Source organism: Kogia breviceps, chromosome 19, assembly GCF_026419965.1.
Source record: "Kogia breviceps isolate mKogBre1 chromosome 19, mKogBre1 haplotype 1, whole genome shotgun sequence".
NCBI lineage: Eukaryota > Metazoa > Chordata > Mammalia > Artiodactyla > Physeteridae > Kogia > Kogia breviceps.
Window position 1 is genome coordinate 35,749,776 of NC_081328.1, and position 26,855 is coordinate 35,776,630.

At 38.4% G+C, this 26,855-nt stretch overlaps 1 protein-coding gene across 1 annotated transcript in view; it reads left to right on the forward strand.

Annotated features, from left to right (window-relative positions):
• Positions 1 to 26,855, forward strand: part of SKAP1 (src kinase associated phosphoprotein 1) — a 267,412-nt gene that overhangs the window by 20,282 nt on the left and 220,275 nt on the right. Inside the window, exon 2 of the mRNA XM_067022143.1 lies at positions 1,512 to 1,617. Coding sequence (XP_066878244.1) covers positions 1,512 to 1,617 — 106 coding nt within the window. The remainder of the gene's footprint in view (positions 1 to 1,511; positions 1,618 to 26,855) is intronic.

A 26,855-nucleotide genomic window follows, 5' to 3' on the forward strand; every position in this document is an offset into this window, starting at 1 on the left:
GGTACATCTTTTCCTGCTGGGTCTGCAATTGACATCTATGGGTAGGGCGTATGCACTCCCTCTTCTGGTATCCTGATTACTTAAAATGAGGGTTCTATTTATTAATTTTCACACACCATTGTGATGTTAGTGGGTTTTCTGTGGATGGTCTTTATGAAGCTGAGGAAATTTCCTTCTATTCCTAGTTTGTTGAGTGTTTTTTTATCACGAAGTGCTGTTGAATTTTGTCGAATGCTTTTTCTGCATCTATTGAGATGATCACATGGTCTTTGTCCTTTATCCTATTAATATGGTATATTACATTAATTGATAGCATTTATTTTTTACCTTTTAATTAAACTTCTCATTTTTTCATTCTTTAGCCTTTAGAGGAACTTGGAGGAGCCTATTAAATGACATATGCAATAAATGTGATGCAGGTCTTGGAAGTTGATGGTGGTCCTCAGTGAAATTTTTATTTCCAGAACTTCATCAAAAGTACATCTTATACCCCATCAGAAGTTCTGGTAATGGCTATCTAGGATTTTTTTGTTTGGTGTTGTTGAGTGTTGTGAATGTAAAACAAAATTTTAAGTATGTTTATGTAACCCAACTGTATAAATTCATAACGTTATCTTGATAGTATATATATAGTACAGTTTCATATTTTTGGAAGTGGAAAATTTTAACCATGTTATTTATATGCCTTTTAGGGATTATAATTCTTTTATGCATAATAAAGTGTATAGCTAGCATTTCTGGCAATTATAATCATTATCAGTGTATTTTGTCTTTGAAAATTTGTAAATGCCCCCCCCAATTTCTTTCAACATAACATCATTTGTTCCATATTATATATTTCTATCATGTATAGAAATAATATATAATTATGCTCACATAATTGCAGTTTCCTTCTCTTGGACACATTTTTTCTTTTCCATGTGTGTTCCTTCAATTGGTTGCATTGTCATTTTCATTAATGATGCATCTGCTAATTAATTTTTCTTCTTTGAATGCCTGCCCTTTTTGTTCTTGATTTTGCAGTTCAGCTCTTTTTTAAATTTCAGTTCTATTTACTGGTATTTCTCTCTAGCTGCTATTGGCTTGTGACCTTCTATGACTTGTTTGTAATGTTTACATGTTTATGAAACTGACAGTCCATCCTCTGCCATAGGTGATAATTAATATTTAAATGTTTCTTTAAGATGGTTTAGAAAATAGTTATTTCTTATGGTTAATATATGCATTAGCTTTCTAAATTCATAGCAAGGTCTTGGATTATCAGAAAATGTCATTTACAGGCATATATAAAGTTTTGTTTATTTTTTATTCTGGTGAAATATATGTAGCATAAAATTTACCATTTTAACCACTATTAAGTGTATGGTTCTGTGGCATTAATTACATTCACCTCGTTCTGCAACTTTAAAGTTTTTAAAGAGAAAATAATACCCATTTCTTAGTCCTTCAGATTTTCCTCCTTCTCCCTAGTACTCTTTCTTTTCCATTGATCAACTTTCCCTTTCTTTTAGATACTGAGGAGTTCCTGGGAGAAGTTTTGCGGAATGAGAACCTCAGTGCTGGTGCAAGGGACAGCAGAGACCATATTCTACGGGGCTTGCAGCAAATCAAAGCTAGGTTTGTATAGACCGGTTCCATTATTCTTCTTCATAAGCTTTAAAACAATTTATAATCAGTAAAATCTACTTTAATTGTATATAAATTAGCAAAGTAAGACACACCTATCATAGTTCTTTATACTTGGTAGAGGCTTAGTAAATGTGTACTGAATTGCATTGGAGGTAGGCAGGCATATTTAGGGTAGTTTACCAAAATGGAAATAGCTTGATAATTATGTATGTTAAAAAAATTGTTCTGCTTTCAGCTTTAGATTGTTATGTTAGTCTTTATTGAACACTTTTGCAAAATGTGTGAAAAGCTAAATATTTATGTTTGTCCAAATTACTGAAAGGGAAGATGTTAAGCAGTATGAGATAATTTTCGTTAGGATTTTTGGTCTTGATTTTATATCCACATCTCCTTTCCTAATTGAAAACTTAAACTGGACTTATCCAGTTGATTCTCTGAGCATAGTAGAATGTCTTAGTCTCAGACTGATTGGAATATCATGCTCATTAAGTCTTTGGTTTTTTTATATTAAAAGCCCTGACCTAATTTGTACCTTTTAGAATGTGAGCACCTGACAGATGCATACACTTGCTTGATGGTGGAAGAAATAAAAATTTTCCTTTACAATATATTTCCCGACCACCTCTTGCTTGAAATGTGGTAACTGAATGAGAGTTGGGGATAAGAGAGTGTTACTTTACGTGTTTTCCAACTTGGAGGCAATGTGATTCAGAATGTTTGAACTGAGTACTCTTAGTAAAGGGAGAGCAACTGCAGGTATATGCCTGGGATTTGTTTTTTTGTTTGTTTTTTGGGCTGCACCGTGTGGGATTTTAGTTCCCCGCGTTGGGAGCATGGAGTTTGTTTTTTTTGTTGTTTTTCTGACTGTGTTGGGTCTTAGTTGCCGCACGTAGGCTTTCTCTAGCTGCAGCGAGCAGTAGCTACTCTTCGTTGCGGTGCACGGGCTTCCCATTGAGGTGGCCTCTCCTGTTGCGGAGCACGGGCTCCAGGCACATGGGCTTCAGTAGTTGTGGCACGTGGGCTTTAGTAGTTGTGGCTCGCGGGCTCTAGAGTGCAGGCTCAGTAGTTGTGGTGCACAGGCTTAGTTGCTCCACGGCATGTGGGATCTTCCCGGACCAGGGATCGAACCTGTGTCCCCTGCATGGGCAGGCAGATTCTTATCCCCTGCGCCACCAGGGAAGCCCGGGAGCACGGAGTCTTAACCACTGGACCACCAGGAAAGTCCTTATACCTGGAATTTAATTTGTGTGGCTGACCAATCTTAGCATCTACTTTAGCAGCTTCATTGAAACTCCTTAGAAGCAAGCAAGGAAAGTTTTATCCTTTCAAAGGGCACAGCCAGAATATATTCCTTCCAGGAATGTGTGAGAACCTCACAAGATGCCCTGCTGGATCTTAATCGATCTTTCCTGCTGGCTAATTAAACATCACTTTTACTCAGCAACTGGGGACTGTGTAATTATCAGCCTGGGTTGACCTGAATAATTGAAACAAACAGAATGCAAAAGATGGGAGCTTTTTTGCAAAATGAGAATATCTATCATTTATGGTAGGCTGGAAGAGTGTTTAAAACAAACTTCCCCATAATGTTACTTTATTAGTAGATAAGTTTAGGCTTAGTTGTGTACCTGAAGGCTCAGTTAGTAACTTATAGAATTTTTTAATTTTTTTAATACAAAGTTGACCTTTGTATTTTAGGATTATTATAAGGATGGCATGAAGAACAAAGGTAGAATTATTTTAAACTGTATTATAGGGAGAGGGTTGCCCATAATATAATTGTGTATGTTGTATTAATGATATAAATGGTGATACCATTTAATGGTGTTAATGGTATAAATCTGTGATAAGGAATGTAAAAACAATTTTACTGCATCTGTAGAGACAAATATACAGTGAGTAGGAATTCTCCTTTCCCATATTTGTACCACAGAACTTGGAAAGGACTAAATTTCAATCTGAAATTGATAATAAAAGGTGATTTTGTGGTGACTCACTGTTATCACTTACATATTACTTCTTAGTCCTCTTTTTTAAGTGCATACACACACACTCATACACACATACCCATGCTCGCACACATAGAAACTGTATTTGTTATGAGGTAGAGAGGGTTCCTTGTTCTCAAAGGACTTGCTGTGTGGTTTGTGGGATAGGCATTCAGGAAATAATCAGCAGGAGTTTTAGGAAACATCTGCATTGTTGATGGGAGCTTTCTGTTCATTGATTTGTTGCAAGAAAGATGACACTTTATTTAGAATTTCATAATTATCAGATCAGGAGGAAATGAGGAGCCAGAAATTAGATACTGTACAAGAAAATGGAAAAATGAGGCTTTCCTTTGGCAAGCTGTTTGAAATTGTCTTACATTTGTCCATTCAATCATCATCCCGTTAATGTAAACCTTGTCTTACTGAATCCTCTTTTTCAGCCACGTTGCATCTATAACCCCATGTATGGCTGGTTGATGTTATGCCTGTATTGATACCAGCTGGTTTGAAAGCACTGAAAGCTGGTACAATGCTGGCCACATTTACTTTTTTGTGTGGAAGTTGTATCTCTCCCAGAGGCTGGGTGTGAAAAGAAATTTGGAAGTCATCAAACTTGAGAGTTAAATGTATATGGCAAGTTGCCAAGTAACATCAAAAGAATTAGTCACTTAAAAAGTTTTATCTTTAGTCATATTAAAGCAATAAAATTTTAGGGGTTTGGTAAATTTTGGGGGGAGGGTAGGAACCTGTATAAAACTATTGATTTGGCACATTACGGCTTATTTGAAAGGTGGGTAAGAAATCTAGCAGGATAATCTGGAAAAGACTCTAGATAAATATAAATACCATACATACATATATTATTCCTCCCCCAACTTTCCACTCTGTGTTGTGTCCTCACTTTAATTCCTTTAATTCTTTCCTCAACACTGTGCTGCTCGAGAATGAAAAGGGTTGAGAGAAGTGAAAATAGCACTGGCTCTGATTCTTGGTAAATTCTAGGGGCTTGGCCCTAATTTTTATGGTGGCTCAGAATTCACTGCTGTTTGCATGGCTGTGGACTCACTGTAAATCAAAGCATCTGACTCCATCACAGTTGTTATGTGCCATTTGCCACCCTTCTGTTGCCTAGAGTGACCGACCCCAGGAAATGACAGTTGTGTCGAGTCATGGATGTCCTCCAAGTGCTCATCTGTTTTTCAGTACAGGTAGCTTCACTATTCTCTGTCCTCCCAGACTTAAAATCATATCTATAGTTCTGTCTTCGTAGGTTTTTTGGGGGGGGCTTAAAAGTGTTACCAGTGAAGGATAATGTTTTTCATGTAAGACAAAATAAAAAAAGGATAACGACTTCTGTAAGTCCAAGGAAATGAAGTCCTGTTGTGGTATTTGATGTCCTGAGCTGCATTGTTCATTGCTCTTCTTCAAACTGCCTCCTCATTTAAACCTTCTCCCTAAAACTAAAGGCTTTCACTTTCTGAGTCCAAGTTTTCACTGAGCTCTTTAGAGAATGATTAGGATGAAAGCCAGGCAGAGGCTCCTGCTGTTTTGTTATGGTGGTCACTGCAGTACCAGTGCCAGCTGTGAGACACCTGGAATGAAGCAGACTTGATCTACACTCAGACGTTTGATGGCGTTCTTACGCATTTACAGAAACAGTTGAGCATTTCTTAAGTTTGATTCAGGGGAGGTCATCTGTCAGCAAGAATACATTGAGAGTCAGGGGAGGGATGAAGAAAATAGAATATTTTTATTACGGAAGTAGGAATAAATTCTTTCTTGATGGCTCGTTTTGGAACAGCTAGTCATTTATGCTCACTGTTGGAAGTGAAGGCCAGAGCCAATGGAAACAAACTGGGAGTATTGTTTTCTTTTGTGAAATTTAAAGGAGTTCCAAAAAGAGACAGGTAGATGAGTAGCCTATTGAAATGGAAAGAAATAAAGAAATAACTATGTAACAGGATTAGAGCACAACATCCACAAAACCAGGACTTTTTTTTGCAGTACGTGGGTCTCTCACTGCCGTGGCCTCTCCCGTCGCGGAGCACAGGCTCCAGACGCACAGGCCCAGCGGCCACGGCTCACAGGCCCAGCCGCTCTGCGGCATGTGGGATCCTCCCGGACCGGGGCACGAACCCACGTCCCCTGCATTGGCAGGCAGACTCTCAACCACTGCGCCACCAGGGAAGCCCAAAACCAGGACTTCAAAGTACAGACTGAAAGAATATCTCGAACATGTCTCATTGTGGGTGGTTAGCACATAGCTCTGCATGAAACATTATACATTGGTAAAAATATCATAAAAATAATTCCAGTTCTCTTTGGGAATTTCAAGTTTTTCTTGTCAGCTTAACATGGATTTAGCTTTAAAACAGGATTTAGTTTAAGAATATATTGTTCTTGTGTCTTTGTATTGTAGGAAGAACACAAGGAGTTAGTCCAATATAACTCTTGGGAGAAAGATTTTCGAAGTGGTAGACCACATATCATTACCATTAATTACACAGAGAGTCTTACTTTTCCCAAGTGCTGGTTATTGAGCTAAAAAGCCCCAAACAAAAAACATTCAAATGAAGTGTGCTTATCAAGAGAAGAAATGTGGAATGTGTTTTTGGTACATCTGTGTTACAAGTTTAAATATTTGCTTATAACATCTCTTTCTGTTGTTCATTTTGCTACACTGGAGTTTCAGTGCCAACACAGAAAAAAAAAAAAAAAGAGTAGTAGGTACTTGTGCAATCCATCTGAGTTTAAAGAGCTCTGAAAAGGCTCAGAAGTCATAGCAATAATTTGACCACATCTTGAAGGTTAAAAATTCATTTCTTCCTTTCTCAGTCCTATCTCTCATCCTTAACCAAGAAAGAAAACAAAAACCCGCAACAACTTCAGGGCTTTAAACTGATCAATTTTATATGCCAAATTCCTGTACTAGTTTTCTGTTAATTAGTGAGTGCATGTTGAGATTTCACAATTGTGTTAAAGATTTTTGGAGATATACTTACTGGGGGTAGTGAGGGGTTATATATGTTGCTCTTTTAGTCTGAAATGCTCTACAAGTAAGACTGATATAATAATACCTGCTGTTGGTTTCTTGGCTTAACCTGGAAAGGAAGATCATTTTATTATATGTTCTTTCATAACAAGTCTCCTGTACTTTCAAAGCAGCCTTGAAATGTGTAACTCGCCTTTTAATTTTATGATGATGATTATTTTGTTTATTCTTTCACTTATGCAGGTATCTTGGATTTGGTACCAGCTTTAAGATTAAATTGATCCATTTTTGTTTTCTTCTACATTGGGCTATTATGGTGGTATTAGTGGGCAGAAGCCTCTCTCTTTGGTCATCCCATAAAAGGAATATTTTATATATAAGTAACTGTGATGTATAATTTTTTAGTAAGTGGGTTTTTTTTTAAAAAAATCTTGTTCCTTTCAAACCTTTTTATTAAAAATTCCCAGTACTGTACTTATTAAACAGAATACAATGTTCTATCTAGAGTGAAAGGAATTTTGAAATGAGACCTGGGAGGCAGGCATATAACTGAGCTTACACCCTTCAAGTTGGACTGACCCATTAGAATAATAAGCTGAGTACTACTCTTTAGCCATATAGTTAAGTTGCTGAAATTTGCTTTACTTCTGATAGAATCATAGCCATCATTAACATTTGGGCACATTCCTATTATCTACTCAAAATGGATTTGTCTTGGAAGGTCTCAGAAAATCCTCGGTGTCAATTTTTTAATAATAGAAGATTTTCTATCTGTCTGTAAATGGGGGCTCTTAATTCATACATTGTGTGAAAAGATCATTTATATGAAATTATTGTCTTCATTGTACCACTGTTTACTTTGGCCTTGATTTTAAGTCTTATTTGATCTGGAGCTAGTCTTTTGTCCCAGTGCTGTATTATTTTCTCTGCTTATAGAAAGCCAGTGGAAAAAATGCCTCTCTGTATTCATCTTATTTGTGGATCTCCAGAAACTTGTGGTGCGAGGCCTTCCTGGTTGTGGTTTTCTCTTATTTGCTTGTTTTCTCTTATTGCTGTTATAGATCCACTCTGTGTCCACTTCCTGTGTTACACTGAAACTGGAGCAAAGGGAAGAGAAATGCAAGAGCACTGGGTCAGCTGTCAGGAGCCAAACTCTTTGTTCTGTTTTTTTCTATAACTGACTGATTCAATTGAAGATTTTCCTAACCATGATCTTGTGTTTTCTTTTTAAGTTGCCTCCCCCAAAATGTTGTTTGGAATTATTTTTTTTCCAAATGTTACAAAAATGCAAACATTACCAACCAAACCTTGATCTTTTATGGTATCAATATGATTTTTCTCTTTTTTCTTTAATTTTCAAAATGATGCAGGAAATTTCATTTCCTTGGGATTTAATTTTATTTCATGATTCTGTTGCAAATGAGTTGGGCCTAAAGTGGGTTTTTATAACCACACCATGTGAATCATTTCTTCTCTGGAAGCCAGATCTTCTCTCCCACTGTGTAGCCTCATCTAGTCTCCCTGAAGTGCAGCGCTAGCAGGGTTGATAATGAAATGCGGTCCTTCTTATTACTCTCAGCAAAGGGCTCAGAGAAGATGGGAAAAAAAATCAATCCCACAGGAACTTCTTGAGTGCTAGATATCCATATTCAACCCCCATGCATTTAAAATGGAAATAAGATATCTTAGGGTTTTCGTTTTTGATTTACACAAGATGTCACTGCCTCCTTGGCAATGGGAATATTTTACAGACCAACTGCTGACCTGTTTGGGAAGATCTCAGCCTGTCGCCCCAGGTCCAATGTAGTTTCTTCATATTTCTTTCGAAACTCTCAGCAGTGCTTTGCAGCAGCTTTGATTCTTCAGGCTTCAAAGGATGCCCCTTCCAGGGCCAATCTTCCAAAAGAAAAAAAAATCAGTGTAGGGGAACAAGCAGCTCATAAAGGAAGGGGCAGCTATCCCTGTGGCAGCTCTAACTGTAGTTAATTAATAGGGAGTTTAAAAGCCAGTAATACTACGGCTTTGCAAAGCCAAGAAAATTCCAATTTGATGCTAGTGCTTTTTTATGAAATTCCCACTTGGAGTGACTCAGTTTTCAATAATCCAGCCTCAAATGGTTTTATCATGGATACAGTGTAGCTTATATAAGATGCATTATCATTAAATGCTCAAACTCAAGATCCCTCCTGAGTTTGTGAGCCTTGTTGAGTTCTCATTATAATTTACAGAAAACTTTACGCCCACATAAAGTTGGATAATCTCCAATAAGCTATTTCTCTAAGTTATATTAGTTAGTGTCTCTCATTTGTGAATTCTGCAATAACCACAAGGTCCATTTTACAATTTGGTAATCAAGATTTTATACCATGTCAACCAAGTGCCTTTGTTCTTTTGTTGATGAGAGAACTGAGATACAAGAAGTTACTCAAAGTAGGAGAATTAATAAAAGATTAGGATTTAGAATGTAGAATTTCTAATTTGTTGCATAGTTTACTTAGCCAAGCCATTACAAAAAAAAAAAAAAAAGGAATTGGCATCTTTCAAAAGCTTATTGGTTTAAAGGAACTGTAAATAAATATTGAAGTTTAGTTAATTATATACACATTCTAGAGTGTAGCAATGTCTGCAGTTTATTTTGTAATGCATCAAAAACAAGATGGATGGCGACAGATGAATGGATAAAGAAGATGGGGCACATATATACAGTGGAATATTACTCAACCATAAAAAGAAACGAAATTGAGTTATTTGTAGTGAGGTGAATGGACCTAGAGTCTGTCATACAGAGTGAAGTAAGTCAGAAAGAGAAAAACAAATACTGTATGCTAACACATATATATGGAATCTAAAAATAAAATGGTTCTGAAGAACCTAGGGGCAGGACAGGAATAAAGATGCAGACGTAGAGAATGGACTTGAGGACACGGGGAGGGGGAAGGGTAAGCTGGGACGAAGTGAGAGACTGACATTGACATATATACACTACCAAATGTAAAATAGATAGCTAGTGGGAAGCAGCTGCATAGCACAGGGAGATCAGCCCAGTGCTCTGTGACCACCTAGAGGGGTGGGATAGGGAGGGTGGGAGGGAGACGCAAGAGGGAGGGGATATGGGGATATATGTATATGTATAGCTGATTCACTTTGTTATACAGCAACAACTAACATAACAATGTAAAGCAATTATACTCCAATAAAGATGTTAAAAAATATATAGATATAGATGTAAACAACAACAAAAAAGATGGACAGATGGATAAGTGACAAAACAAATATAACGAAATGTGAATCATAGAGTCTAGGTTGTGGGCATACACATATATGGGTGTTCTTTCACCTTTTATGCATATTTGAAACATTTTATAATATGTTTCAAAAAACATTATTTGTTTCACTTTGCAGTTCAAAAACCATGGACTTCATTCACCATTGTTTCAGAAAACCATAGACTTCCTCAATTTGGAAATGTAATAAACATGTTTGTGATTTTTTAGGATGATACTTTTCTGAGAATAACTTTATTATTTCTGGATGATAGTAGACTAATGACAAACTCCAGTTTGTTATTTCTGACATTACTAACTTTAAGTATCTAACTTTTATACTTCTTTAAAACTTCCAGGCCAGCAATTATTAAGAGCTGAAATTCAATTCAAACATTCTGCCCAGGAGATCCTGAAGTTTTGATCTTTTTTAAGGAAAGGCAATTTCTGACTTTTCTCATAAATTTGATAAAAGGAAAGCTAATATGAGATTGGTAGTCCAGTAGGAAATGGAACTCAATTTTACATTTTTTAAATCATTTTATGGTATTAAAAATGACAGAGGTTAGAAACAAAGCTCTTATTCTTTTATTGAACTAGAATTGAAAGTGGCAGAAAATCATTTTGGCCCTGGTGCAGTAAATGTTATCACTAAAACATGTTCAGGGGATATTAGGACAGTCTCTCAAGCACCAGAGACAAAAGTTCACAGAACAAAAACTGCTTTTTCTGTCCTTATCTTGAAATTATTAGATGTACAGGAGATGAAGGTATCAGCTCTAAGAGGACGGGGGATGGTGTATGTGTTGAAAATGATAATGTCTCCATTCTGGAGAGAGGTGAAATGGAGAGAATGTGGTGTGGATGGGTGTCTCAGCAGTGACAGACACGATGGGGGGAGTTCACAGGGCCAGGAGGGCCAGCACCTGAACCAGCCTCAGGGCTGAGGAATCTGGAACCGGAGAAAATTATACTTGTGCAAAATTGTGAGCTGACGATGAAAATGGTAAGAAAGCAAGCAATGCTATTTGTTAAAAGTACTGTTTGAAGGGCTTCCCTGGTGGCGCAGTGGTTGTGAATCCCCCTGCCAATGCAGGGGACACGGGTTCGTGCCCCGGTCCGGGAAGATCCCACATGCGCCATGCTCGCTGAGCCTGGGCGTCCGGAGCCTGTGCTCCGCAACAGGAGAGGCCACAACCGTGAGAGGCCTGCGTACTGCAAAAAAAAAAAAAAAAAAGTATTGTTTGAAGATTTTATTTAACAGGGAGATTAAACTGGAGCTGTCAGCAGCTACTTTATTTTGAGAATCTGGTAGGAGAGAAATTTTAAGTCCATTTGGGAAAACCAATCATTTCTGAGTGTGCAGTGTGATGATTCTTTAGAATTTTGTGTAAATGGAGCAGGTTGGTAGGCATATGTTTGCTGATCCTATAATGATTAAAATTCAGAATAAGTAAGACTTGTGAAATTGAGTTTTCAGGTTCCAGCCAGTGTTCTATACTGCCATATGGCATAACTAGAATAAATTGCTGTTCCCAATCTCTTTATTCTTTTACTGAATATCTAGGTGCCCTGTTTGAAATAGTAGAGGTTCCACAAAAGTATTTAATTAGGAGATAGATGTTTGGCACAGTCTTGAAAATGGTGTGTGTAGCTAATAGTTGCTTAGAAGAAAAAGCTTTTTGTAAGGTTTTCTACCCTACCCCCCTTTTTTATTAGGAAAAAAAAGGATAAGGGAGTTAGCAAGGGAAAAAAAAGAGGAAAAATTCTTAGGACTTTATAGGTCAGTGTAAATGGAAAAGGTAAAGCAAGAAATCTTTTTTGCTAGAGTCTTAGCTTCTCCAGGAGTGGCCCGTGGACCAGCAACATCAACATCACCTGGAAAGTTGTTAGAAATGTAGACTCTCGGGCTCCACTGAATCAGACCCACTGGATCAGAATCTGCATTTTACTAAGATCCCAAGATTATCTGTATGCACATAAACATTTGAGAAGCACTGTTCTACCACTTACCACTTTTAAGTTCATTTTAAATTCAATTTCTTAAAACTCAGAATACATATTTCTGGAGATTATAACTCCTTAAAGGCATGGATGTTCATTTTAAAAAAGGTCTGTAATGGTACTTGTATGTGATATGAGCTCAATAACGTGAGTTGAAGGAATGGAGGAAAACTGTTATAAATATGTTCTCCAGTCCTAGGCTAAACACTAGAACAAGAGACCCTCTATATTATGAAAGTTAACTGTTCAGTAGCCAACCCCACATATTCTTTTCCAGAAATAGGATGCTTTCTTTTTATTGAGCATTAGGGGATACAGAGCCATTTGTAAAGACGGTGTCCATCTCTTCAAACGTCCCATGTGATGACACTTCTCTAACAGTCTGTGGTATAAGGTTACAAGGCTGATGATCATGTATTGGAGTTCTCTTGGAGCACGGCTGCCAGTCTTCCAGCCGTGATCCATCGAAAGCCCTTTGCCTTTGGTCATCATCCTTCCTATAAAGCTTTGCACTTCCTTGTCTCCACCATCTCATCTTGCCTGAGGACTTCTCTTCTAATCCTTTCCCCTGTGTTTCCTAGAATCCATGTTCTATTATAATCAAATTCCATGATATCCTCAACCTCTTTTCTCCACCCCTGCCCAAGTAAAACTGATTCTTCTTCAGGACACTGTTTTGCTTGCAGTCATTTAAAATAGAACTTGCTCATTTTCCAGAAGTGCTGTTGGCATCCTTCAAGCTCCTTGCTGTCACTTCTAGGCTTTTACTATACAATCTTATCCCAGACCTCTTCCCTTTTGAGATGTGTCTACATGGCTTTGCAATTCTCTGTCATCTTTTGAGTTCAGGGTCTTCCCTCACACTATTTGAGGACTGAGGCTATGACTCACAATTGTCATCTTCACTCCAGTATTACCACTGCCCCCCAGAGACCTTCTCTTTCTCAAATTTAACTTTTGTCTCCTGATTACATCTCTCCATTCATCATATAAATATGCTCAAATCTCTCCTAATATTAAGAAAAACATTACATCCTACACAGTGATTCCCTCTCTAGCTACTGTCCTGTATCTTTTTTTTGACAGACTAGCCATTTCTGGTTTCTTCTTCTCTGGCCGCTCTTCAGCCCCCTATAATCTAGTCTCTGCTCCTATCATGTTATTCTTGACAAAGTACCAGTAACTTGCTAATTGCTGCATCCAGATGACGCTGTTCAATCTTCGTCTTATTTGGTCTCTCTGCAGCATGTGACGCTATTGATAGCTTCCTTTTCCTCAAAAAGTAAAAACAAACAAGCAAATAAAAACAAAAAAAACAAACAAAATATCTCTCCCTCCATTTGTCCCCATGATAATAGTCTCTCCTGGTTTTCCTTCTTCCTTGCATTTATACTCTGATTTTAGGCTCTGGCTTGAGCTTGTTTTTCTATGCTGCCCTCTTCACTGCTGGTCCCTCAGGCTTCCCTCTTTTCTCACCACATTCATTGTAGGCAGTTGCAAGCATGTCCCTAACTCTACAACTTCCCCTGTACGTGGATGACTCCTAATTCTACAGCTCAACTGCACTTCTCTCTCCAAGGCACCATACGGCATATTGGACAGCTCCTTTTGGGTGTCTTATTGATATCCTAAACTTCACAAAGCTGGGGCAAACCCTGCTGGATGCTTATGCAGCAGCCACCCTCCATTCTTCCTAGACAACAGAACCCCACCAGCCCAGGGATGACTCATGATCTGAAAGGCAGTGGTTGGTCTAGGGTTTACATAAGATATAGTTTTGGCCAAAGAAATATAAGGAGAAAACTTCTGTTAGCCTCTCACAGGACAGTCTTATGCTTGGGAGACCAAAAAAAAAAAAAAAAAAACCCATTGAAATGCAGTAGCCACCTTAAGACATTACTGTGCTCTAAGGTGTTAGAGCAGAAATAAGGGAAGGGCCTAGGTCCTTCATGCCATTGCTGGGCCCCTGCATCAACCGTGGAATCACTTGTCTCCAGACTTTTTGTTTTGAAGGAAAAATGAACTACTTATTTAAGCCTCTGCCAGTGAGGTTTTCTGTTACTTGTAGCCAGAAGAACCCTAACTGATGGCGTGTCCAGAACTGAACTCATTATTATATATTCTTCTCACCCCTAAAGTCTATTTCTGCTTTCACTAGGTCCTGGCCCCCAAGGCAAAATCCTGGAAGTCATTCCTGCCTCCTCTCTCTTCACTCCCCAAACCATCAACAAGCCTATCGATTCTTCATCCTAAATCTGTCTTCTCTTTTCTGTTCCCTTTGTCACTGGCTAAACTTTAACCCTCATAAAGTCTTACTCAGAGCTCTGCAAAATTCTCTTTTCTGGTTCTCTGCTTCAGGTTTCTCCCTGTTCCAGTTTATTCTGCTCCTCCATTCTGTTGAAAGGGCAAACATTTAAAAAAGAAGATAATGTAATCATTTATGCTATAGAAGATGTATTGATATAGAATGATAAGATATACTGTAAGTGAAAAAATTGGTTCTGTATATTTTTTTTTCAAAAAAATGCCTGAAAAATTACTCCAAAATGTTAATGATAGTAATTTCTGGAAAGTAGAGTTTGAGTGATTTTTAATTTCTCCTTTTTATTTACTTGTATTTTTCAACTCTCTACAGTGAATGTGTATTTAATCCTAAGTCACTGATATCAGAGCCTTTCCTCTTTTAAAAAGAGTCAAGGATTTAAGAGCCAAAGAGTATTTGTTTCCAGGTGGGAAAGGAGTTGGCATTGCAGGGAAAAGAGATGTGGAAGGAGGAAATTAGGCTTTAATTGTAGCCTTGGGTCACTTCTATGCAAATAAACAGCTGTATTTGGAGTGTTTTTACTCTGTGCCTAAACACACACACACACACACACACACACACACACACACGAAAGTAAAATTATTTTTGAGTGATATGAAATACAGCAGTCCTTTGAGTAATTTATGATGATTTTTCTAGAATGTTTTATTTTAATAAAGGAAGATCATTCTCAAGATCTTCATTAGATGAGGTATCACTGACTAGGAACAACTTCCATTTCTTAAATATTATCTTTCTGAGCTGCACTGAACTGACACAGGATTATCTACACTCTGTGACTATTTAGTAAAACATTTGTATTTGTGGGACTAGCTTTCCAAAGTGATGGTGCTTGAATAAACCATTCACTTCCTCCTTCTCAAAACATCAGTCACCATGATGGATTTTCATGTTGGTGGTGAAGAGAAATAGAATTAACTAAGAGCAGGGTGAGGATTACAAGCCGGAAGCAGTTAATTTACTTAACAAATATGTATTGGCTATTTGTTTACTCTTTGCTCTGCATAATGCCAGGTGATCAAGACAGTGTCATGGAAGATATATCCCTGTTTTTCAAGAAGTTCTTGGACCAGTGAGTGGCCAGACTCATGAACAGAGCCAGCACGGACCCCACTGCCCACGGGTGTCTTCTCTAGACAATCTGAAATGTTTGGTTCCAATTTGTTACATACCTGGAGTTTCACCATTTAGAGATTCATCTGGGCTCATAGTCCTCTTTTAAAATATAAATTCACCTGGAAGGTTAAGGGGTTTTTGATTGTACATTCAGGTGCACTAGCCCTATTTAATGATTTCCTTCTAACTTTTGGCTTAGATGATTGTGCTGAGGATATTAAGTTTGTTGAACCTCTGTTATGGGTAATTCACAGTGCTAGGTACACTGAGTGTTATAAAGTTAACAGAGGATCCTTTTCCTCAGAAAGAGTGAGGGCTTTAGAGGCTCTTGCCTCTGCAACTGAAGAATAACAGTCACAGCTAACATTCATCACACAATTCTCCTGTGCCAGGCCCAGTGTCAAAGGGCTTTACACACATTATCTCATTTAATCCTCACAACAGGTGAGAGGTTAATACTATAATAATCCCAATTTTAGCAGATGAGAAAACTGAGGTTCAGAGAGGTAATCAACTTGCTCAAGGTTATACAGCTGTTAGGTTTTGGAATTGGGATTTGAGCCCAAGCAGCATGATTGTTTGGCCAGCACTCTTACTAAGGCTCGATTTCCTCATAACAAGTGAATAATTTTACTTCATTCATTCAACAAATGTTTATTCAGCATCCACTGTGTGCAAAGAATTTTTGTGGTGAATATGACAGCTTCCAGTCCTCCTGGAAATTATTTTTGAGCAGGATAAACTGCGTAATTACAATACACCCACCTTGTAGGATTGTTGTTATGCATAAAAAAGTGCCTAATACAAGGCATGTTACATTGTAGATACCCAGAGAATATTCCCAAGAAATTTACAACCCAATGGGAAAGATATAGAAGTATGCAGAAATAACTACAATTCAAGATATATTGTGGCTAACACTTTAGAAGAGGTGCCCACAGATTGTACTGTGAGATCCCAGAAAAAGAAATTACTTCTGGTTGGTGGGCTATGAGAAACCTTTATGGATGAGATGGCATCATGTCTTGGCTTTGGGTTTGAAAGGGATGGATTTTTGGTCAGATATATTGCACTCAAAAATAACATGTGCAAAGAAACTGAGGAGATAAAAGTTTAGCCATGCTTGGGAACCAAGGGGTAATTCTGTTTGTTAGGTATAAGGGAGTAATGAGAGATAGGATGGAACCAAATCATGGAAATGGGAGTTTTGACTGGATTTGGGGAGAAGAGTTACATAACTGAGGAGAGTAAATCATGGGACAGGCATGGGTAAGCTGATTCTTTAATAGGGAATTTTAGATAATCATGTGGGTCCTTGGTACCTGGGCTGAGGCCACTGGGAGAAAAGAGATGGTTGCAAAGGGAGAGAGGATAAGAATGTCTATGCCCAGCAAAGGAAGACAGATCTTTCTTTCTTCCCAGTATCTCTTGCTTTGAGCTCATATTTATATCCTTCGTTCCATAGCTGCCTTTGGTTTATTATGAGCTTTTATGGATAACCAGACAATCTAACCACTTTCCAGAAATTTATGTCAATGGGAAAATACATTCTAAATGGCTGACTTAATGCTTCAACTTTTGAAATGTGACTGGTTTGTAAATTAAAGATTGTATTTACTATATCAGATTTATTAACAAGATTTAATCATTTTTTAAAAGCATATCCAGAAAACTTAACATTATCTTTTACTTTGTTTCTTGAGGAAAATGCATTTCAAGGTCCAAACAACTGGAAATGAATTTTGGAATACAGTCTATACTTGAACTGAGGGCTGCCTGTCTATAATTCCCTTAACAGGAAACCATTTATAAAATACCCATATCCTTTATAGTGTTCTACAGACTTGCCCCATCATGTGAATTACCTGGGGATCTTGTTAAAAATACAGACTTCTAGGTCACTACCCTGGACATGCTAATTTAGTAGGTCTGGTGTAAACACTGGGGAATTCGTGTTTCAATTAGGTTTCCAGAAGATTCTTAAAATCAGACAAGTATGTGTAAAAATCTTTATTAGAGGACACTATTTTTGTTTGGTAAGTAGCTACTTTGGTTTTAAACTGAATTTTAACAGGGGAACAAAGGAAGAAGGATTTGACTGGGAAGTGTGAGTAGGCTGTTGGTCTGGGTGGTAAGGAGGGTCCCCCAATATGACTGGGGATGACTGACAGGAAATCTTATCAGCAGGGTTTAGGGCCAGCCTAAACCCTGTAGCTGACAACATTTCAACCTAATTAGCTTCTAGGATGAGGGATGGAGATATGGTCAGAACAAATAGTCTTGGTCCTTTCCTTGTCCTGATGTTTGCCCACTGTCTTAAGGGCTTCCCTGTGGCCTGGCAACATCTGGAGACATTTCTGTTGCTGGAGAATCCCTTGAAGTGGGACAGAACCACTGTCCTGGGATTGACTAGTTGTTGTGGTTGAACTGCTGGTGACCCCTGACCTGTATTGATAACAGCAGTAGAACTGGTCACATAGTCATTAGCCTTTAGATCTAAATCACTTCCCTACTTTATGATTTGGATAATTGGATACCTTATGTAAGTGTTTAACTATGACTGCTGTAAGTACTGTACAAAGAAATAAATGGCAAAGAATGATATTTTAGTATAGAATCTTGTACAATTAGAAAAAAAGTCAAGTTGAGGGCAAAACTGTGAAATAATTTTAAAATTATTTCTGAATTTTTGTGTACATCTCAGTTCTTAACTGGAAGAAAGTATACACTTAAGGATAGGAGTTTTTTTTTAAATTTCAGTAATGCATTGTAGCTCTTAGAGTGGTTGCCAGTAGAAGCCTGCTTTCTAGATTCTGTTTTTTATATATTCAAATTTTGGTGCAGTGTGAATGAGTAAAATAATATTATGTCTTTAATTAGAATTCTGTTGTTATTTTTCAATTAATCTGTGTCAGTAGCTTTAGCATTTGTATTGAATCATTTTCTTCATGAAAGCTTTTAATGAGGAAACAAATTGATTGTATTTATATATTGGATTCTTGCCACTGTGATATGCGTTTGGTTGTATCTTTCGAAGTATACTTTTACCGGTCATTTTATAGTTAGCCTTTGAAGCCAGGCTTTGGGGAAAAAAATTCTTCATTTGGATGAAGATTTTAGTTTAATGAAGTTTACTTATTTTTATCTTTCTCTTCTTTTCTTCCCTTCCTTTGATTTCTTTTTTCCCCCTCTTACCTTTGTGTGAATAATTTAGAGGAAAAGGAGGGTACCTCTCCCTATCTTATTTGGGATAAAATCCACGCCCCATAGCATTGCTTAGAGAGCCTTGCCTTCTGCCTGCCTCTCCAACCTTGTCTCCACCCCTCCCTGAACTGTACTCTGTGCTCTACTCATGCTGAGCTCAGACAGCCCTTCTGCTTCTCACCTTTGTTCACTTATTTAGCAAGCTCTGTGCTACTGCCCCTTGAGGGCTCAATGACATAGAGAGACAAGAAGCTTGTGGTGCAGTACACAGATGCTCTGAGGTGAGTGCACATATGTGCTGGGAGAGCACCTAACACAGGAGACTGAGCTGAGCCTTGAAGGACCATGAAGGGTTCACTAGGAGAGGAAGGGGACTGAAGAGGAAAGTGTGCCAGTAGAGAGAACTGTGACATGTAAGAGCAGGAGTGTTTGAGCAGGACAGGGGAGGACCAGGCTGGGGTAAGCACTGAAGGATTTCAAGCAGGGGGATGTTAAGACTTGGCTTGCATGTTGTTAGGCTGGTAGAATAATGATGGTGCTAATGACATAACGGTTGAGATTTATTGAAGGCTGCCAGGTGCCAGGCCTAATGCTCAGTTCTTTTTGTGTATCATCTCAGTTAATCCTCCCAAGAACCATACGAGACAGGTCCATGGTTATTATTTATATTTTAAAGATGAGGAAACTGAGGCTGTAGATACAGTCTCACAGCTAGAAGATGAAGATGGTGGGACTCCAACCCAGACTTGTCTGCAAAGCCTTTGCTCTTCACGGTCTCCATCAGCACTGCAGGGAATGGGTCAGAGAGGAGCAAGGTGGCAGGTAGACCACTTGGGACATGGTTGTATTGATCTGGGTGAGGCATTTTGAGGACTCGAGTGAATTCAATGCCCATAGAGAGGAAGAGGAGGTAGATTAAAAATATATGAAGGGAGTAGAATCTCCAGGTCTTTGTGAATGATGGGATGTACATAGAATAGAGAAAGAGGTAAAGGATGCTTCCTAAGTTTCAGCTGGGTAGATGGAGTTGTCAGCCATCGAAACAGGGAACATGAGATAGGAGAGGTTTGGGACTTTTGGGACAAAGAACAGTCCTGAGAGAGAAGAGTAGGATAATGATATCTCCTGTTTTTGAATATTTTAATTGATTGTTAGAAGTATTTACTGTGTACAGACGTTATAGTCAAGTCTTTGGCCTTTGGTTTCTACCCTGGCCAGCCCCGAGCTCCATGGCATGCCCCTCCAGTCTTCTCTTACTCTCTTGTCCTTTCATCCTACAAGCCTAGAAAAATTCTAACCTTGGATCAATTCAACTGTCCACTTTTTCTGATCTTATACCTGGGCAGATAATCAGTGCTGGAGAAAAATTACACAATTGGACTGCTGCCGCAGTAAATCTTAGTCTCCAACCTCAGCTCACCCCTTAATGATGCCTGGCAGCTATTTCACATGCTCCATATCAGCAGCCTTTCCAATTTTCCTCAGTATTCTTCCCCCTCAAATCTTTAGCAGTCTTTACCTTATATCCCCTCTCACTCTTGCTTGACATCATAGCCTGTTTCACAAGATAAAACAAAAACTTTCAGGTTGGAACCCACTCAGAATCCTGCCCTGCCCCCTCCTCAAACATGTCTGCTTTGGGCCTCTGCCACCTGCTCTGATGGGCCTGGCTGCTCTGCCTGGCCTCCCTCTGCATCCTGGGCCTGGCCTCTCTGTGACCCTTCTCCTCTGCCCCCCCGCTCCCCCTCTGCCAGCCATCTTCCAATATCCAATCCCAGATCCATCCCCAGCAACTTTCATCTCTAGGCAGTAAGATGGGTTCTGGAATTAGCCAGACCTGGGTTCTTCTGGCCCCAATTTTTACCTTGTGTGTGTTTTGGGTCAGTCACACCACTTTTGCACAATTTTGCATAATTCTAGCCAAACTGGCCCACAGTTTAGGCTTTCTGTCCTCTCAGTTCCTCACAGAGTGTCTGGCAAATAGTGGAGATTTATTACTGTTTGAGAGTATTCATAACTTGAGATATAAAGGGTACGTTGACATGTTAATGTTCACAAATCCACACTGCCTGGAGGAGCCCTAGGAACTAGTCCAGCTTAAAAATTTTGTGTAACATTTGCTCTCAGGTGAATAAAGTGACCATGTTCATAACAAGAAAAATATCAAAGGAATTTTCAAATGAATATCATGTTTTTGAACCTGTTCCTGATTCTGCACAAGATAAACTATGATAGCTCCACAATGTGGACTTTAAACTCTTATGGTGCAATCAGATAACCTCTCCATGCTTCGTTTTTCTCATCTGTAAAGTGAGGGGCCGGGTTAAATGACCTTCGATGTCCTTCTGGCTGTAAAATTCAATGAGTATATGGTCCTCAGTCACAGAGTCATACAGTTATCAGTTATGCATCAATCAGATAACTAAGAGTCTCAGTGGTCTAAGGGTAGCTGTTAACCTGAAGCAAGCAAAAAATAAAACAAGTTAGGTTCTGGAATGAAGTTGGGTCATTTGTAGAGACATGGATGGACCTAGAAAGTGTCATACAGAGTGAAGTAAGTCAGAAAGGAAAAGTAAATATCATATAATAATGCATGTATGTGGAATCTAGAAAAATGGTAGAGGTGATCTTATTTGCAAAGCAGAAATAGAGACAGACATAGAGAACAAATGCATGGATACCAAGGGGGAAAGGGGTAGGGTGGGAGGAATCCAGAGACTGGGATTGACACATATACATTATTGATACTATGTATAAAATAGGCAACTGATGGGTACATACTGTATAGCACAGGGAACTCTACCTAATGCACTGTGGTAACCTACATGGGAGGGAAGTCCAAAAGGGAGGGGATATCTGTGTGTGTGTGGCTGATTGATTTTGTTGTGCAGTGGAGGCTAACACAACATTATAAAGCAACCATACTCCAATAAAAATTAATACAACGAACAAATGAAAAAACAAATTAGTTCTAAGTATCAATGGTGACAAAAATGGCAGGGCAAGAGCTAAAGATAGTACAGATTAAAATATGATAGTCAGCTAGATTTCTTTGTATGTGACTTCTGCCTCGTTTTCTCTCAATACACACGTTTGGAACCAAAGATGTCTCTGACTTTCCTTCTGACTCTACATTCCCAACCTGCCTCCACGTCTGTTATCAAATCTCTTGTCCCTTCTTTTGCTCTCCAGCAGCTTCCTAAACTGCTTCCCTCCTTCTCTCTCTCCCATCCAGGCTGCACACTTCTGCTGGATCTGATCACCGTGGACATTATACCCTAAAAACAAGCAAACCAACTTGCCCCTCAGTTGCTCCCTTTTATTTGCACAAAGAGAAAGAAACATCAACTCTGACCTGACATTCAGGGTTTTTTATTTTGCCACAACATAGCTGGCTAGCATTTTTCTTTAATAGTTCATTAAGTTATACTTGATTGTCTATTACATGTATGGTGTATGGGGATTGTATAGTCATAACCACAATTTGCAGTGTTAAAGCTAGAACACAGGGGAAGAAATATTAGAATGTAGGTTTCAGTGTTTCAGTGAAAGGGCATAATCATTTAGCTCCTAGATTTCTTACTTTTAATATCCAGAGTAGATGTTGGATTGACATAGGGATTTCATGTAGTGATAGTGTTATAGAAGACTCTAGTGGTGAATAGGGTTTTATTGAATTAATTTACTTTACATTATTTCTTTTTTATTGTCTGGGAATGGACTTCTCAAAAAATTTGTTTTAGTCATGGGTAATACTGTCAAATCAGATAAGGTTGCTTGTTTATTTTTTAATAAAAGTTTAATTGAGACCATTGTGTCTTGTAAGAGAACTTTGTGGTGCTGTCTTCTAGGGTTTCTAAAATTTGTGGCTATAGACTCAAGATCACAGAAATATTAGCTCCCCGCAAAGAACCCAAGACTTTCTTATGACAGGTCCTTCTATTACTTGAGTTATGTGCTTATTGTCTGTTGTTACCATAGTATTTGTTATTTCCTATCTTAGATTGACATCTCTTCATATGTAAGTATCTCATATTTTGGACTAGATTGTAAGCTTCCTGTAGGCAGACACTAGGTCTTGTACTTCTGATGAATTGAAGGAACAGGGACTACAGGCGGCACCACTCCCAGGGACCTTCCCATTCTTGCCCAACTGTTTCTAAGGCCGGTATCCCACCCCCTGGGTCCCAGTCCTCTGATGCCTCCACCAGAACTTCCACCAGATGGTGCTCTTTTCCCATTTCTGTTCTTGGGTGTCATGCCCTATTACCCTTTGCCCCTTGCCCATTCCTTTTGCAAGGTAGGAGATGGAACACTAGTAGGAGAAAGAGAATTAGAAATCAAGTGAATCTTCCCAAGTGAGAGAAGAGGTTATAGGAAATATCCAGTGTACAGACTATTAGTATTGTTCAGAAAAGTCATTTCCTTGGGCGTAAATCAGTCTTTACCATGTGGCTCATTGCTCAAGGTCAACTACAAGGGTTTTCCTAGCATTATTAACTTGCCGTTAAAGCCCAGGTGTCCATTTGAATTCTAAAATTCCATTTCTAATGCCAGGATAACACTTCAGTTTTAGTCTTTGCAGTCTGTTTGGAGACAGCCATTACCAGAGAACAGAGATGGTCAAGAGGGAAATAGAGGTCTGTGGACACTGAGTATTGCAGATAACCTATCCATTTAGAAGACACCACTGTTTTTGTACAAAAAACTGAAGTTCAAATGTGGATATCTGTAAGTCATCAAGAAGAGATTTGATTTTTTTTTAACAGGTGGTTTACCAAGACAGGGAATGTATGATAGGTTTTAAATTTCTGCAAGTCACAGGTAAAATAACACTTTTAATGCTTTAGTTGCAAAAAATTTTCATCTAGATGTTCTAGATTTATAACATTACAGATGTTAGCTTTTCTGTATAGCTAGGTTTATAATGCCATTATAATCCTATGCATCTAACCCAGAGGGTCTTATCATTTTGGAGGCAGAGAGTTAGTCACATTTTTGGAAATCTGATGCAGTTTATGGACTCTTTTTCAAGAGAAAAGAAAACACATATTACTTTTCACCCATAATTTTAGGGAGTTCATGAACCTCCTCAAGCTCAAATAGTTGAGTCCATATTTGACTCCAAATTAAAGACCTCTGAACTGATTACTCCCTGATACTAGGCTGTCTGACAAAACAATTATACCTTCTCTTAATACTAGATTTGTTTTCTATATTACAGCCAATAGAAATGCAGTTAATATGAAATTTAAGAGCTTGGGCTCTGGAATCAAGCAGTCCTGGATACAGATCTTGGTTCTCCCACTTAATAGCTACATGATCCTGGTCAATTTGTTTGACATTCCTGAGTCTTAGTTTCCTCATCTGTAAAATGGGGATAGTAATAGTACTGACCTCACAGGATTATGATGAAGATTAAATAAAATAATACATGTAAAACGTATACTTAGCACAATACCTAGCGTATCTTACTTGCTGAATACATTGTTTTACTATAATTTGGAAATGGAATTATTTTTCCTTCTGAGATATTTCCAGTAACATGAGAATAGTTACAGTTTTCTTACCTACTTCACCAGGATCTATCTAATTAGCTAGCTGAGTGGGCAATGCTCTGAGTATTTTAATCTCAATAACCATGTTTATTGGTTAGCTCCATGGTCAAGAATTTGGCACCCACCCTGAAACCCCAAACTAATGATTAAAAGTCAATAGTCTCATTTTTAGGAGAAATCTAATATTCTGTGAATCTTGAGTGGCAAACTAGAACAGTATGATTGCAATTTGAAAGATACTGAAGTATAATCTGAGATGGACCATATCTATTTCAGTCACCATTTCATCCGTGGCACCAGAGCAAAGCATATAGAAGACATTCAATAAATATTTGTTGACTGAGTGACTGAATTCTGTTATAATAATAAAATGTCTTTAGAGAAAGAATTCATTTTGCTGAGTGTTTTTAAGTTAGATTGTATTTTCAAAACTTTCCTATTAAAAAATTTTTTTTAATTTTTTTGGCTGTGCCGCGTGGCACGTGGGATCTTAGTTCCCCGACCAGGGATGAAGCCACACCCCCCTGCAGTGGAAGCGCAGAGTCTTAACCACTGGACCTCCAGGGAAGTCCCAAAACTTAATTTCTTATTAGAGTGGCTGTTCTGCAACTAGTTGCTAGGATTCGAAACCTGTCTGCCTTGATTACTAGCTGTGAAACGATGGGCAAGTTATCTCACCTCTTGAGGCCTTGGTTTCCTCATTTATAAAATGGTCATAATAATAGGGTTAGAGTGTGGAGGAAGCAAGTTAATATAAGAGAAGTGCTTAAAACAGTGCCCAACAATATGTTTCAAAAATCTTAGCATTATTATTATCATACTATTACTACTGCTGCTACAGCTGCAGCTGTTCATCAAGACTCCCTCAATATTGTGGGTTCATTTTATATTTGCTTCACTTTTCCTTAAACTAAAGTTCAGTTAAAACCTCTTTAATTTAAAAAAAAACCACAAATAACAAATTTTGTTTTGCATGTAATGTAACCCTAAATTTTCAAGACTTTATTTTGTGTAGACTAAATGCTGTGAAATCTTATTCTTCCATTTTCATTTTTGGAGGAACAGGTTAGGATGGATTTATTTTGACTGAATGTGAAGATCTTCATCACCAATATGGTTGCAGCATTTTCTCTCTGCTCATTCTGTACACATCTTTTTCAAGTTCCACATATCATTTGCATGGACCTGGTGATGCTGAGTATGGATATTGCAGAGGAGTGATAGCTTCCCTTTCATATTGAAGCTGAAGCTTCAAAGAAAAGATTAAAGAAGTGTTTGTTCATCTATCTGCTCAGCCCTGATAGGAAATTCTTAGAGGCTTTTAGGATAAACACAACTCTGTGTGTGTTTGCATGCTTTTTCTTCTATATACTTCTATTGTGGTCTTTGTATTTTGGTTTAAAATTTCTAGTTTCAGACTTGTTGGAGTCTCTGGTTAAGGCATAATTGTTTTCAGAGTGAAGGATGAGAATTAGAAGATGTTGGCAGGATTTGACTAATGCCTCCTAAAGAGTGTAGAATTCTCTAGTGTGGAATCATCTTTCCAGAGAATGTGATGAAGGCCATCCATAGGATATATTTAACAAGACAAGATCAAGACCTCAGATGTGTCTAGCAGAGAATAATACATGGCACTCTCCAGTGAGGGATGAGATTGCTCACCTTTTGGCCTTGCTTTTTAGAAGTATCCTCTGTGAGCTGTGGGATAGAGGGTGTGTGTGTGTGTGTGTGTGTGTGTGTGTGTGTGTGTGTGTGTGTGTGTGTGTGTGTGTGTGTGTGTGCGCGCGCGCGCACCTGCGCCTGCGCAAACAGACTTTCTTTAGGGTTGTTACATAATTAATAGTTAAAATAAGAAGAGAGGTAAAAGAGGTAGGTTATCAGGATAGTTTTATACCTCTTGAGAAAGAAAGGAACTAACATTCCACTTTATGTCATTCCACATCAAGTTCTACATATGATTTTTATTGACAGAAATATTTAATTACAGTATCATCAAGAATAAAGCAGGTTCTGGGGCTTCTTCCCTGGTGGCGCAGTGGTTGAGAGTCCGCCTGCCGATGCAGGGGACACGGGTTCGTGCCCCGGTCCGGGAAGATCCCACATGCCGCAGAGCGGCTGGGCCCATGAGCCATGGCTGCTGAGCCTGCGCATCCGGAGCCTGTGCCCCGCAATGGGAGAGGCCACAACAGTGAGAGGCCCGCGTACCGCAAAAAGAAAAAAAAAAGAATAAAGCAGATTCTGCTATTTAACATCAACTAGATAGACCTGCCACTTTATTGGATTAAATTTAATTTATCTGTTAAATTTAATTCTTTCTCCATAATCAGCCATCTTAAGATATAACTACTATTGCGAGAAGCAATACTTAGTATGTGTGAACATATAACATCTTCTTAACTAACAAGAGAAACCAGGAAACCAGGACATTTTACATGTGTGTGAGTTGGAGTGGGTATTATGGGCGGAGCAGATAAAAGAAGAGACATAGATAATTAGTAACATTTTCTCTATTTAACAATTTGCCATGAGTTGGCCCTTTAACTGCCAGAGCATGGCTAAGTTTTTTTCTGGGTCAATAAATGAAAACAACATTTGTTAGCAAAGTTCTTTCTGTTGCCATCATTAACGTTTTGGAAAGAGGAGTGCACATGCACAATTTGCACATGCCAACACCCTAATTTCTATTTCTATTTATTATTTATTTTCTATTTATATTGAATTAGAGTTTGGGTAATGATTGGAATAAGGGGCCAAGGCAATGCCTTGAAAGAAGAT